This window comes from Bos indicus x Bos taurus, chromosome 3, assembly GCF_003369695.1.
Source record: "Bos indicus x Bos taurus breed Angus x Brahman F1 hybrid chromosome 3, Bos_hybrid_MaternalHap_v2.0, whole genome shotgun sequence".
In the NCBI taxonomy this organism is placed as follows: Eukaryota; Metazoa; Chordata; class Mammalia; order Artiodactyla; family Bovidae; genus Bos; species Bos indicus x Bos taurus.
Genome location: NC_040078.1, coordinates 78,204,963 through 78,218,997, shown reverse-complemented (window position 1 = coordinate 78,218,997; position 14,035 = coordinate 78,204,963). Strand labels below are relative to the sequence as shown.

At 41.0% G+C, this 14,035-nt stretch overlaps 1 protein-coding gene across 1 annotated transcript in view; it reads left to right on the top strand.

Moving 5' to 3' along the window:
* Positions 1-11,754, top strand: part of IL23R (interleukin 23 receptor) — a 75,991-nt gene extending 64,237 nt beyond the window's left edge. The window contains exons 9-11 of the mRNA XM_027536949.1: positions 1,364-1,469; positions 6,023-6,113; positions 9,802-11,754. Of these exons, the coding sequence (XP_027392750.1) occupies positions 1,364-1,469; positions 6,023-6,113; positions 9,802-10,452 (848 nt within the window). The 3' untranslated portion in view covers positions 10,453-11,754. The remainder of the gene's footprint in view (positions 1-1,363; positions 1,470-6,022; positions 6,114-9,801) is intronic.
* Positions 11,755-14,035: the final 2,281 nt, after the last annotated feature.

Here is a 14,035-nt window from a genome sequence, read left to right as displayed (position 1 = left end):
TGATTCAGTGCCTGTCATGTAGTAAATATCTGATAAACGTTTGTCAAAGGGAGGAAGGAGGATGAAGGAGACAATACACAGCATGGCTTAGATGTCCCATGTGACAAATCATGTCTCAATTACAGTCTACTTTTGAAAACAGAAAATAAGGTTTTTCATGTACCAGGGAGAAAATGTGGAGAAGGCAATAGCACCCCACTCCAGTACTCTTGCCTGGAAAATCCCATGGACAGAGGAGCCTGGTAGGCTGCAGTCCATGGAGTCACTAAAAGTCGGACATGACTGAGCGACTCCCCTTTCACTTTTCACTTTCATGCATTGGAGAAGGAAATGGCAACCCACTCCCGTGTTCTTGCCTGGGGAATTCCAGGGACGGGGGAGCCTGGTGGGCTGCCGTCTATGGGGTCGCACAGGGTCGGACACAACTGAAGCGACTTAGCAGCAGCAGCAGCAGCGAGAAAATGTGACGGGCCTGGCAGGTAATACATGTTGAATATATTTTTTATTTAAAGATTTCAGGTGATTAATTCTACTTCAAAATTCAAAATAAGCCTTGTTTCTAAAATAAAATATCAGTGCAAAATATATGACAATTTGAATTTCTCTCTTGTATATTGCTCTCAGTAGAGTGCCCTTTTTCAGCAGGAAGAAATTCATGAACAGTAAACTTTGAAGAATGGTGACAAACTGTACATAACTTCTGTCTTGTACAAAAGGTTAAACAAACCAAAAAAAACCTCAGTTGTGATTGTGGCCAGCTTTAGCCTCTGTCACAAGCAATTGGGAATTCTCACTTGTGTCAGACAAACCAAATGAGGTTCATCACTACACTTTTTTAAATATAAAATATGCAAGCACAAGCTCATAAAAAATGTCTAACACTGACCACATTTGCCAGAGACTCAATTCCAGAAACCCACTGACCTCAGATCCGTGCAACCCAGTCTTCTCAAACAAAAGATACTGTTGTGCAGTTTGGAATGGCAGTCACTTTACAGCCCGAGGTAAAGGTTAATTTTATTTCTTCTTCCTGTTTCCTTTGAGATTAATGACCTTCACTTGGAGCAGAATAGAGAGAACAGTGATTCTGGTATCACATGTTGTTTTTCCATCGTGTCCAACTCTTTGTGACCCCATGGACTGCAGCATTCCAGGCCTCCCTATCCCTCACCATCTCCAGGAGTCTACTCAAACTCATGTCCATTAAGTCAATGATGCCATCCAGCCTTCTTATCCTCTGTCACCCCCTTCTCCGCCTGCCTTCAATCTTGCCTAACATCAGGGTCTTTTCCAATGAGTCAGTTCTTCACATCACGTAGCCAAGATGGAAATTATAGCTAAAATTATTTTTCTTTCCTTTCAGACAACAGGAAACAAGACATTGGACTTTTATTGGGAATGGTCTTCTTTGCTGTTATGCTGTCAGTTCTATCTTTGATTGGGATATTTAACAGATCGCTTCGAACTGGGTAGGTTTTTGTTGAATTTGTTTTCTCATTTAGAACATATATTTGTACCATCAAAATGTAGTCAACTATGTGATTTATTTTAAAAATTCATCAACACTTTTCCTGAGAAAAAGGCAAAATAAAAGGAACAGTATTTAACGAGTATGCATCCATGCCAAAAAGTGAAAGTGAAAGTCGCTCAGTTGTGTCCAACTCTTTGGGACCCCATGGACTATACAGTCCATGAAATTCTCCAGGCCAGAATATTGGAGTGGGTAGCCTTTCCCTTCTTTAGGGGATCTTCACAACCCACAGATCAAACACAGGTCTTCTGCATTGCAGGCAGGTTCTTTACCAGCTGAGCCACAAAAGAAACCCAAAAATACTGGAGTGGGTAGCCTATCCCTTCTCCAGGGGATCTTCCCCACCCAGGAATCAGACTGGGGTCTCCTGCATTGCAGGTGGATTCTTTACCAACTGAGCATCAGGGAATCTATCCATGCCAAACTCTTTACAAATATCATTCATTTAATCCTTGCAACAACCCTGCCAGAAAAGCTGAGTGACCTATTTTACAGATGATTTAGATGAAGTGTAGAGAGGGTAAGTGCTCAAACCAAGGTCACCAAACACTAAGCCAGGAGTCCAAAGGCAGCTGACATCTCAGCCCATGTTCTTTCTGTCCCTATGCAGTCTTCTCAATGTGCCTCAAGTCTGTCTACTGTGCCTGGATTCTTCACAGTAGTTAAGCTGTAAACTGATTCAAGTTCTACCCAAATAAATCCCGAGTCAGTCTGAAGAAAAGTGTGGCAGTGTCTGAATTCATCACTTTGAACCAATTTTGTTAGTGTTTTAGCAGCCTCATTGCACATTCTCCTTCAGTTCAGCCCCATTTAGCAGCCCCATTTGCCCATTATCCTTCAGTTCAGTTCAGTTCAGTCACTCAGTGGTGTCCAACTATTTGCAACCCCATGCACTGCAGCACGCCAGGCCTCCCTGTCCATCATCAACTTCCAGAGTTTATCAAACTCATGTCCATTGAGTCAATGATGCCATCCAACCATCTCATCCTCTGTCATCCCCTTCTCCTCCTGCCTTCAATCTTTCCCAGCATCATGGTCTTTTCAAATAAGTCAGCTCTTCGCATCAGGTGGCCAAAGTACTGGAGTTTCAGCTTCAACATCAGACCTTCCAATGAACATTCAGGACTGATTTCCTTTAGCATGGACTGGTTGGATCTCCTTGCAGTCTAAGGGACTCTCAAGAGTCTACTCCAACACCACAGTTCAAAAGCATCAATTTTTTGGTGCTCAGCTTTCTTTATAGTCCAACTCTCACATCCATACATGACCACTGGAAAAACCACACCCTTGACTAGACAGACCTTTGTTGGCAAAGTAATGTCTCTGCTTTTGAATATGCTATCTAGGTTAGTCATAACTTTTCTTCCAAGGAGTAAGTGTCTTTTAATTTCATGGCTGCAGTCATCATCTGCAGTGATTTTGGAGCCCAGAAAAATAAAGTCAGCCACTGTTTCCATTGTTTCCCCATCTATTTGCCATGAAGTGATGGGACAAGGATGCCATGATCTTCATTTTCTGAATGTTGAGCTTTAAGCCAACTTTTTCACTCTCCATTTTCACTTTCTTTCATCAAGAGGCTCTTTAGTTCTTCTTCACTTTCTGCCATAAGGGTGGTGTCATCTGCATATGTGAGGTTATTGATATTTATCCCAGAAATCTTGATTCCAGCTGGTGCTTTCTCCAGCTCAGCATTTCTCATGATGTATTGTGCATCTAAGTTAAATAAGCAGGGTGACAATATACAGCCTTGACGAACTCCTTTTCCTATTTGGAACCAGTCTATTGTTCTATGTCCAGTTCTAACTGTTGCTTCCTGACCTGCATACAGATTTCTCAAGAGGCAGGTCAGGTGGTCTGGGATTCCCATCTCTTTCAGAATTTTCCACAGTTTATTGTGATCCACACAGTCAAAGGCTTTGGCATAGTCAATAAAGCAGAAATAGATGTTTTTCTGGAACTCTCTTGCTTTTTTGATGATCCAGCAGATGTTGGCAATTTGATCTCTGGTTCCTCTGCCTTTTCTAAAGCCAGCTTGAACATCTGGAACTTCATGGTTCATATATCGCTGAAGCCTGGCTTGGTGAATTTTGAGCATTACTTTACTAGCGTGTGAGATGAGTGCAATTGTGCAGTAGTTTGCATATTCTTTGGCATTGCCTTTCTTTGGGATTGGAATGAAAACCTTTTCCAGTCCTGTGGCCACTGTTGAGGTTTCCAAATTTGCTGACATATTGAGTGCAGCACTTTCATAGCATCATCTTTCAGGATTTGAAATAGCTCAACTGGAATTCCATCATCTCCACTAGCTTTGTTCATAGTGATGTTTCCTAAGGCCCACTTGACTTCACATTCCAGGATGTCTGGCTCTAGGTGAGTGTGAGTGATCACACCATCATGATTATCTGGGTCATGAAGATCTTTTTTGTACAGTTCTTCTGTGTATTCTTGCCACCTCTTCTTAATATCTTCTGCTTCTGTTAGGTCCATACCATCTGTCCTTTATTGAGCCCATCTTTGCATGAAATGTTCCCTTGGTATCTTTAATTTTCTTGAAGAGATTTCTAGTCTTTCCCGTTCTATTGTTTTCCTCTATTTCTTTGCATTGATTGCCGAGGAAGGCTTTCTTATCTCTCCTTGCTATTCTTTGAACTCTGCATTCAAATGGGAATATCTTTCCTTTTCTCCTTTGCTTTTCACTTCTCTTCTTTTCACAGCTATTTGAAAGGCCTCCCCAGACAGCCATTTTGCCTTTTTGCATTTCTTTTTCTTGGGGATGGTCTTGATTCCTGTCTCCTGTACAATGTCATGAACCTCCATCCATAGTTCATCAGGCACTCTGTCCATCAGATCTAGTCCCTTAAATCTATTTCTCATTTCCACTGTATAGTCATAAGGGATTTGATTTAGGTCATACCTGAACAGTCTAGTGGTTTTCCCCACTTTCTTCAATTTCAGTCTGAATTTGGCAATAAGGAGTTCATGATCTGAGCCACAGTCACCTCCCAGTCTTGTTTTTGCTGACTGTATAGAGCTTCTCCATCTTTGGCTGCAAAGAATATAATCAATCTGATTTTGGTGTCGACCATCTGATGATGTCCATATGTAGAGTCTTCTCTTGAGTTGTTGGAAGAGGGTGTTTGCTAGGACCAGTTCATTCTCTTGGCAGAATGCTATTAGCCTTTGCCCTGCTTCATTCTGTACTCCAAGGCCAAATTTGCCTGTTACTCCAGGTGTTTCTTGACTTCTTACTTTTGCATTCCAGTCCCCTATAATGAAAAGGACATCTTTTGGGGGTATTAGTTCTAGAAGGCCTTGTAGGTCTTTATACAACCATTCAACTTCAGCTTCTCCAGCGTTACTGGTTGGGGCATGACTTGGATTATCGTGATATTGAATGAATATTTTTTTCTCACTGTATCAGTATTCTGTATAAAAACTTTACTACAGTATCATGAATTTACCAATTTGTTCTAATTTTAGGTATGCTAAAGGAATATGAAATAGTAAAAGAAACTGAACCATAAAACATTGTATAAATATATGTAAAGAAACTAGTTTTATGCTACAATTCAAGGTCAAGTTGAGCTAGCAAAGTCTGTGCAGCCATTTTGATTGTTAATTAGTTGAAGATCTTACAGAAGCTGCATAAGCAGATAAGCAAGCCTGATTGTGTGGTGCATTGTTAACATGTAATAATGTGCCAGAGCTCACTGTAGTCTTTTCTAAGCTCCCAACCTAAACACCCAAGACAACCTCTTTGCTCAAATCAGTGTTTACACAAATGTAGAAAGTGCTTTCAACACAGTGGCAGTGCCAAGGGGTAGCTTCGGAGGAAAAGTGGGGTGTTCATAGCTTCTCCCTCTTCTTTCTGTCACACAACCCCAGAGATCCTTAATAAGTACACAAGTGAAGTAAAAACTGGTGTTCTCTCTGTGCCATACAACTGAAAGACAATTTCTCCAGGCTCCTACTCTGACCACATAAGAGAAGTTTGTGGCTACCACTCTCTCTCAACCTTATTTAGAATCATTACAATTAGAGGAGCACAAATATTATAGTTTTCCTATATGACATTCTCTTCTTTAATATTTCTTTATGGTTATGCTCCCCTTGGAAAGTTTTACATTTATCCCTAAAGTTTTACCAACTTTTCCACACTAACGTCTCCACTTATAATGCTTTGCCATATTTAACGCATGTATAGTTTCACTTCCTGGGTGGTTCTCCCACTTATCTTGAATCTAGCATGAGTGCTTTGGAATGTTCCGACTCCTTGGAGGCAGAGCAATACGGAGAAGAGGAACATCTGAAAAGATCCTGAATCAATTTCCCATATAACTTTTAAAGAGATGGAAATCTTAGTTCCTGCATTGGAAATTTTAACTTTTATTATGTATTCTATTCTAGTTTATTTCCTAATCTCCAAGATGATTGCCTGCACCAGTCCTCCAGTAAGATACTTATCTTAATGTGTCATTTTTTGTTTTTTAGAATTAAAAGAAGAATCTTATTGCTAATACCAAAATGGCTCTATGAAGATATTCCTAATATGGAAAACAGTAAAGTTGTGAAAATCCTTCAGGTAATCAAACACCATTAAGTATAAACTAAATGGCAGCTGAGACCAAGAGCACAGTCCAATAGTTAAAGTAGAATTTCCATTAAAATAAATAAATGTGTGTGCATATTTGCACAACTGTATAAACAAATGCAGAAATAAAACTGTACATATTTCAGATCATACTTAAGAGAGATGGGAGAATGGGTTAGGGGAAGAAAAGAGAGATGGAAGAGAGAAGCAATGTTATTCAAAAGATAAAAGTGAAGAACAAGATTGTAAGCCAGGTGCCAGAGCTACTTGGTGGCCAAACAATTGGTAGGTGTCCCCAGAGATCGAAGGGACAGGGAATAAAATCTAAATAGAAGGAGCCTCAGAGACACAAAGGGGCTTCTGTTTTACACGAGTTGGAGAAGCAGGTGGAGCCCAAGGAAGATACTACTTTGCTCCTGAGACCCAGTGGAATTCGAGAAGATGGATGTGAGGAGACTGTGGCAGATGGTGTCACCAGGGGTAGATCAGGTCTCCAGTTCAACAAAGAATAGAAGGTTGTCCTGGGAAGATCCTGAGGCAATAGGGGATCTTGCAGGTTTTGAAGGAGCAGCTGCTGGTTATGGAGGAGAGGGAAGAATCTGCTATGTGTGCTCTTAACTTTCTGGCTCTCTGGCCTGGCTGTCAAGGGGCTCAAAACTCAGTTGATTGGACAGACACATCATCTAAGCATTGAAATGCAGCAACGTAGTATAGTGAAAGAAATGAGACCAAACTTGATGCGAATGTAGAGGAAATATATTAAGAGATGGGAAGGAATTGCTCAGGAGAGACAGAGAACATTCAAAATAGGGAGGCTACATGAGCAAAGGTGCAGAGGTGAGAAGAGCTTGCTGGGTGTGGCTTTGTGGAAACATTTGATGTGAGGAGTGGCTGGAATAATGGGGGAATGCAGAGTGGTTGCACAGAGTCAGACATGACTGAAGTGACTAAGCACTGCATGTAGAGTGGATCAGGGCACAGGAGGCCTTATTTTGGAACTCAGACTTCATTTGACCAACCAACAGTTTTCAAGCTTAAATTTATTTTTAGCCTAGGGACCCTCTGTTCAAATGATGTTGAAGTAGACAAGTATTGCAAAACAAGTAAAAGTGGTTCTGTCTGGAGATCTAGTGAGCCCACTAATCAACTCCTTTCAGAGCCCTAGATAAGTCCTTAAGGCAACAGTTCTCAGCCTTGATTGCATTTTAGAATCCTGATTCCCAGGCCACAATCTTTTGAGGGAGACCAGGATCTTTGGGGAGGAGGGCTGATGTAGGGAGACCCAGGTGTCAGCATCTTCAAATTTTCCCATGTGAATCCACTATACAGCCAGTGTTGAGAACACTGTTAAGGGTTTGAAAACCACTGTGAAAAATTAGCATTGTGAGGGGTGGGCAAAGTGTCAAGAAGCAAGAGTCCTCAGTGCTGACTTTGTAGAGGGCTTATAAGGACTGTAATGTGCCTATGGAATATTACAAGGAGCAGGTCACCAGTGGTCCATCCAAGGGTTCAGTTAGAAGTGAATAGAAGATAAAGAAGTGGGGATGGACGTGGAGACATCTTTTGATGAGTGTAGACTAGAAGAGAAGTAAGAAAGGGGCTATGCTGACACATGGTCAAATGCTCTCAGTACTGATGGTACTGATGCAACCTATGTGTAACAATAGCTACAGAGCAGTGTGGACTCAGAATTGTATTTGTACTAAATTGGGTGGGCTTGAAAGGACTAGTATGGGGTGGCAGAGGTAGGGCAAGGATTGAGCAAGCAAGACTATGAAGGGTTGAGGAGGAAAGGCCTACCATGAACAGGAGGAGGGATCCTTGTCACTGGATACTTAAAGGAAAGAGTGTGGACGTGGTTGACTCTAAGGAGGTAATGTTGTACATAGTGAAGGGGTGGTCTGGAATAACTGAACCCATACATAGAATAAAGTAGTTAACAACTGGCTGAAGGGCAAGTACACAGTCAGTAAACTACAGCTGATAAATCCTGTGGTCTTGATATTCATTCCACTTAGTCACTCTGTCTTGTTCCCCCACTAGTTATCCTGGGGAACTGGGAACACTCTGTGGTTCAGACAATTGTCCCTGACCTCGCTGTGATCAGATTCTCCTCTTCCTTCAGTGTCCTCACTCTGGACTAGTCCTTGCTTTGTGTCCTTCACTGTGGTCTGACCCCTATGTACTTCTCCATTCAGCTGCCAACCTGAAGAGGGGAAAAACACCCCCTTCCTCTTGGTTTACAATAGCAAATCTGGTTCCTTTGACTACATCTGATCCATGACTATATGTCTGCCCTTCCCAACACAAACCTAGCAAAGGCCCTGGGGAGGCTGAGTTGAAAAAAATTTAATGATATTTCACCCTGCTTTATTCAAGGTCTTCCTTTTGCCAAGCTTCCTTCCCATCCTGAGCTCTTGGAATTAGAAATGAACCTTAGGGTTTCCTTCAGATGAGGTTTTGCTTTCTGCCAAAAGACTAAGAGGTGGTAGTCTAGTCAGTTCAGGACGCTCAATAGAATACCACAGACTGGGCAGCTTAAGTGGGAAGTCCAAGATCAAGACACAAGCAGATGTGGTTCCTAGTGAGAGCTCTCTTACAGACGGCTGTCTTCTTGCTATATCCTCAGATGGCAGACTGAGGATCAGTTTTCTTGTGTCTTTTCTTATGAGAACACTAATCCTATTTATGAGGGCTCCATTCTCATGACCTAATTACCTCCCAAAGGTCCGACCTCCTAATATCATCACAGGGCTTCAACATATGAATTTTGGAAGGACTCAAACATTCCACAATAGCGGGCAGCTATAATTTTATAACTATGTTGGGTGGGAGTTACTTGCCCCAGGAAGCCACCCATCAGGTGGAAGGCCATGAGCCCTTCTCTTACCAGAAAAGTCATCAGGCTTTTATACAAATAAAAACTATCTTCACCCACCCTCCTGACTGATCACCACAGACATGTCTGAATTGTGAGCAGCTGCCCACCTTTGGAGGCACAACCCAAAGCATTTACCACAACTTTATTCTCAAATGGAAGCAAAACAGGATTTTCTGTGCCCTTTTCAGTTCAGTTTAGTCGCTCAGTCTGTCCAAAACTTTGCGACCCCATGGACTGTAGCACGCCAGGCCTCCCTGTCCATTGCCAACTCCCAGAGTTTACTCAAACTCATGTCCATTGAGTCAATGATGCCATCCAACCATTTCATCCTCTGTTGTCCCCTTCTCCTCCTGCCTTCAATCTTTCCCAGCATCAGGGTCTTTCAAATGAGTCAGTTCTTCACATCAGGTGGCTTTTATTTAAGCAACAAAGTATTTTCTTCTAGTAAAGCTCTATAATATTACAAAATATTCCAAAATTTTAAAAGGCACTGAGATAATATGTAAGTTAACAAGCAGAAGGCTTCTTTCTCTTTAAAATTCATAAATAAAGACATGTGCTTACAGCATGGATTATTTTTATTACTCCTTTCCTCAATCCCTTCCTGGGAGAATTTAACAAACCTTTGGAAAGGAGCAGAGTAACAAGACAAAAGTAGGAAATCATATGGGAAGAGAAACACTATGAAGAAAAGCAAGGGGGAAAGGAAAGTCGAGGGAAAGCAAAATTCTAGTCCTCATTTACCCAGTTTGCTCCTTTAAATGTCTTTTGTAAAATAAAAGTGTCTTTCCTTCCTAGGAAAGAAATGAGTTTATGAATAACAATTCCAGCGAACAGGTCCTATATGTTGATCCGGTGATTACAGAGATAGAAATCATTCTCCCAGAAGAAAAACCCATGGGCTACAAGAAAGAAAACAATACAGGATGCCTGGAGAGAAAAGAGAGCCTGGAGAAATCACTACTCACCGACACTACAGTTGTTTATATTCCTGATCTCAACACTGGGTATAAACCCCAGATTTCAAGTTTTCTCCCTGGGGGAAACCATCTCAGCAATGATGATGAAACAGCTTCCTCAATTCTGGAACCACCAGCTGATTCCTTAAACTTGGGAAACAATGCCAGGTTTAAAAAATATCCTGATTTTGCTTTTTCTGTCTCAAGTACAAATTCACTAAGCAACACACTATTTCTTGAAGAATTAAACCTCATTTTAAATCAAGGAGAATGCAGTCCTCCGGACATGCAAAACTCAATAGAGGGGGAAACTGCCATGCTTCTGGAAGATGCATTACTGAATGAAACTATTCCAGAACAAACTCTGCTGCCTGATGAATTTGTCTCCTGTTTGGGGAGCATGAACAAAGAGTTGCCATCTATTAATTCTTACTTTCCACAAAATATTTTGGAAAGCCACTTCAATCGGATTTCACTCTTAGAAAAGTAGATTTGTGTAGTCAAAAGCTGCCTTGCAATCTGAAGAGGGCTCTCTCTCAACACAAATTTAATTCTGCCCAATTTTTTTTAATTAGAGAATTAAGATCCAAAGATGAAACATACTTCATGGCCACAAAAGCAGCAGAAATATTAGAGAAGACTTCTATATTTTAAAAAATGTTTCAACTATATCTTTTAAAAATTTTCCTCATTGCAAGACACTAAAGAGATCTCTCTGTATGAAGGATAAATAATGCAAAATATATGGTAATGAAATAAATGCAGAAAATAGTTTTTTAAAATCGAGCTATTAGTATTTGCTTACAAGAGGAAAAACAAGTTTAATTTTCATTTTATTACTTAGTAGATAAAAATATAGCCCACAAACAACCAAACAAGTAAGGGATGGAAACAGAGGAACAATTAATTACATATTTACTGTGGTTTTTTTTTTTTCTACTGCTTTCTATTCAGGTATTAAGAATGTGACCTTCCTTGTTTTGATTTTGGACTGAGAGAGTTGTAAACAGTGATGTGTGGAAATCATGAGGTGGTTGTCTTCATTCTAGTTAAGAGTGACGACGTTGTTCTTCTGTGGTGTAGCTGATGTGTTAATTACAGAAATGGCAACCCACTCCAGTATTCTTGCCTGGAAAATCCCAAGGACTGAGGATCCTGGTAGGCTACATACAGTCCATGGGGTCGCAAAGAGTCGGACATGACTGAGCGACATCACTTCACTTTCAGACTTATTGAGGTAGAAGCAGGATCAATAAGGTGTAATTATTTCTTTTGTATTGGATGTCTGTCAGAAAATTATTGTAAAAACAGGTGTATTTCCAAATCTGGGATGGCAATACTTGCCACATCTGTCACTGCCCCATAGTCCATGTGTCCTATAAACACCATTAACACATCACCATGTGCCTTGCTGCTGGCCCTAAGGTGACCTCAGAATCCTCTCAACAAAGGACTCCTGATGACCACAGCCAATAAGGGCTGGGGTTGGAGGTGAGCTCTCTGCCAACCAGGTCAATATTGGAAGTGGGTAATCTTAAAAACACAAAATGCATATTTTTAAGCTGAGAAATGGTAACCAGCAGACTTTTCTATTATGATTAATTTTTACATCAAGGGGAAATTTTTTCTAATGATCAGAGCCATTTGAAAATTGAGCAATTACCGACTGAATTTCTCTTCCTCTTCTAACAGTTGTCAGTGATAATTTATATTCAGATTAAATAGTTTAATTTTACTGTGCTGCTGCTGCTGCTAAGTCGCTTCAGTCGTGTCCGACCCTGTGCGACCCCATAGGCAGCAGCCCACCGGGCTCCCCCGTCCCTGGGATTCTCCAGGCAAGAACACTGGAGTGGGTTGCCATTTCCTTCTCCAATGCATGAAAGTGAAAAGTGAAAGTGAAGTCTCTCAGTTGTGTCCGACTCTTGTGGACTCCATGGACTATAGCCTACGAGGCTCCTCCATCCATGGGATTTTCCAGGCAAGGGTACTGGAGTGGGGTGCCATTGCCTTCTCCTTAATTTTACTGTACCAAAGCAGTTAATCAAAAAAGGACCAGTGTTCAGCATATTGAGCAAGCTAGTTTGTTTTGTCTTGGCTTTTGAAAAAAAAAAAAAAAAACAACCCCAAAGTAGTTTTGTCATTAGATGTCCCCATGAGGAGGATGACCAAATATCCTGGCTTATCCTGGTTTTTGTTAATTGTGGGCAGTGTGCCCTTTCCTTCTCAGAAGCATCCCTTTGGATGATAAATCATTTGGTCATTCATCATTCTAGTTATGAAAACTGCTAATGTCCAACATATAATTTATCACAATTCATTTATTTGGCTTTTTGGACAATCCTCTTTATTTTACTTTATATCATTTACTAAAGCCATTGTGCTCCAAAATGAACATTACTGTTAGTGTTAAAAAAAATGTATCTTTTACTGTGAAATTCTATTTGTCCTAAAATATGTATATATTTGTTGTATTTTACATATTCAGAAAGCTGTATATTTTAAATCACTAACAAAATGCTAATATTAAATATCTTGACTTGTAAATGATCATATGCTTTTGCTTTATTCTTACCTAAAGGGAGAATATAATGAAGCAAAGATGCAGGTAGTATTTGAGATAGAGATAACGAAAGACCAAGATGAATCTTTGATGTTTACCAATCTGATGAAGACATCTGTTAACAAGTAAAGAATATTTTCAGAGTATATTTCAGTATAAGTGTAACCTGCCACACATCAAAAAAGCTTTTGTCAAGCTTAAAGGATTGAAGCACTATCTGATCTTCTGTGTTTGTTTCAATGCAGTCGGTGCCTCCTTTACAACATCTCCTTCTTGCCCCCCTGGAGCAGGAAGGAGCTGCTTTCTCTCGTCACAGTGTCTTCCTACACCCGCATCATATTTAGCACAGAGGAGACACTTCCAGTTCCACCCATGCCACTGACCTTGTTGGTCCCAACAGGCTAAAAATGGAGGCTATACTTACGACCAAAGCAATGTGCCTGCCATTGTCCCAACTCAGAGAAAAACTTAACTGCTTCATCACCATGCAAACTTGATCAACAGAAAAGGGTTTTCTTTCTTGGATTCTTTTATTCAACAAGTTTTCACTGAAGCATTGAAGGCCCCTACTCTGTGTAAGGCATTTTTAATTAATATGCTCAGTTGCTCAGTTGTGTCCAACTCTGCGGCCCCGTGGACTGTAGCCCACCAGGCTCCTCTGTCACCGGATTTCCCAGGAAAAAATACTGGAGTGGTAGCTATGTCCTCCTCCAAAGGACCTTCCCGACCCAGGAATCGAACCCCAGTCTCCTGTATTGCAGGCAAATTCTTTTATCATCTGAGCCACCAGGGAAGCCCTGCCTTCCCTGAAATGATATCGATGTTAACAAAATCAGCCAAGTCCCTGCAGCCTTGGGGCTTCTATTCTAGAAGCAAGAAGCATAAAATCTTTGCCCTTCGGGGAGCTTATATTTTGGTGGGGAAGGAGGTGATGATAGGAGATGGAGAGAGGCAGAAAAAATATATAAAAGAAAAATGCCACATAATGAGTGCCATGAAGAGACGTAAAATGGGATACTGTAGTAGAGAGGCACTTAGTGGCCACTCTGTGACGGGCAGTCAAGGAAGGTCTCTCCTAGGAGGGAACATTGACACTGCAGTCAAAGTCACAGGTAGGAGCTGCATGTGAGAATCAGTTTGCCACTGACAGGTCCCTTTCAAAGAAGAATTCTCCAGTAGTTAATGTCTCTACTTCTCTCCCTTGTGGACAAGCTGCTCTTAACTGCAGCCCTTTGCCACCTTTCCCTTCCTCAGCCAGAATTTTCTGTAGCTTTAGGGGACAAGTGTGTATCTTTTCATCTTTCCATCCAGCTCTTGGACTTATTAACTTTCTTTCTCTGAGTCTCAAAGTCTTGCTAAGTTTCTGCTTCCTAAATGAATGTGTTAAACGTATTGGTGTGGGTTAAAGAGAAGAAGGAAGAAAGAAAGAGTGAGAAAAATGTCCCTGGAGATACCACTGAGTGGAAAGAAGGGGAGAGAAACATAAAGAATGAAAGGTAGACTAATATGCAGG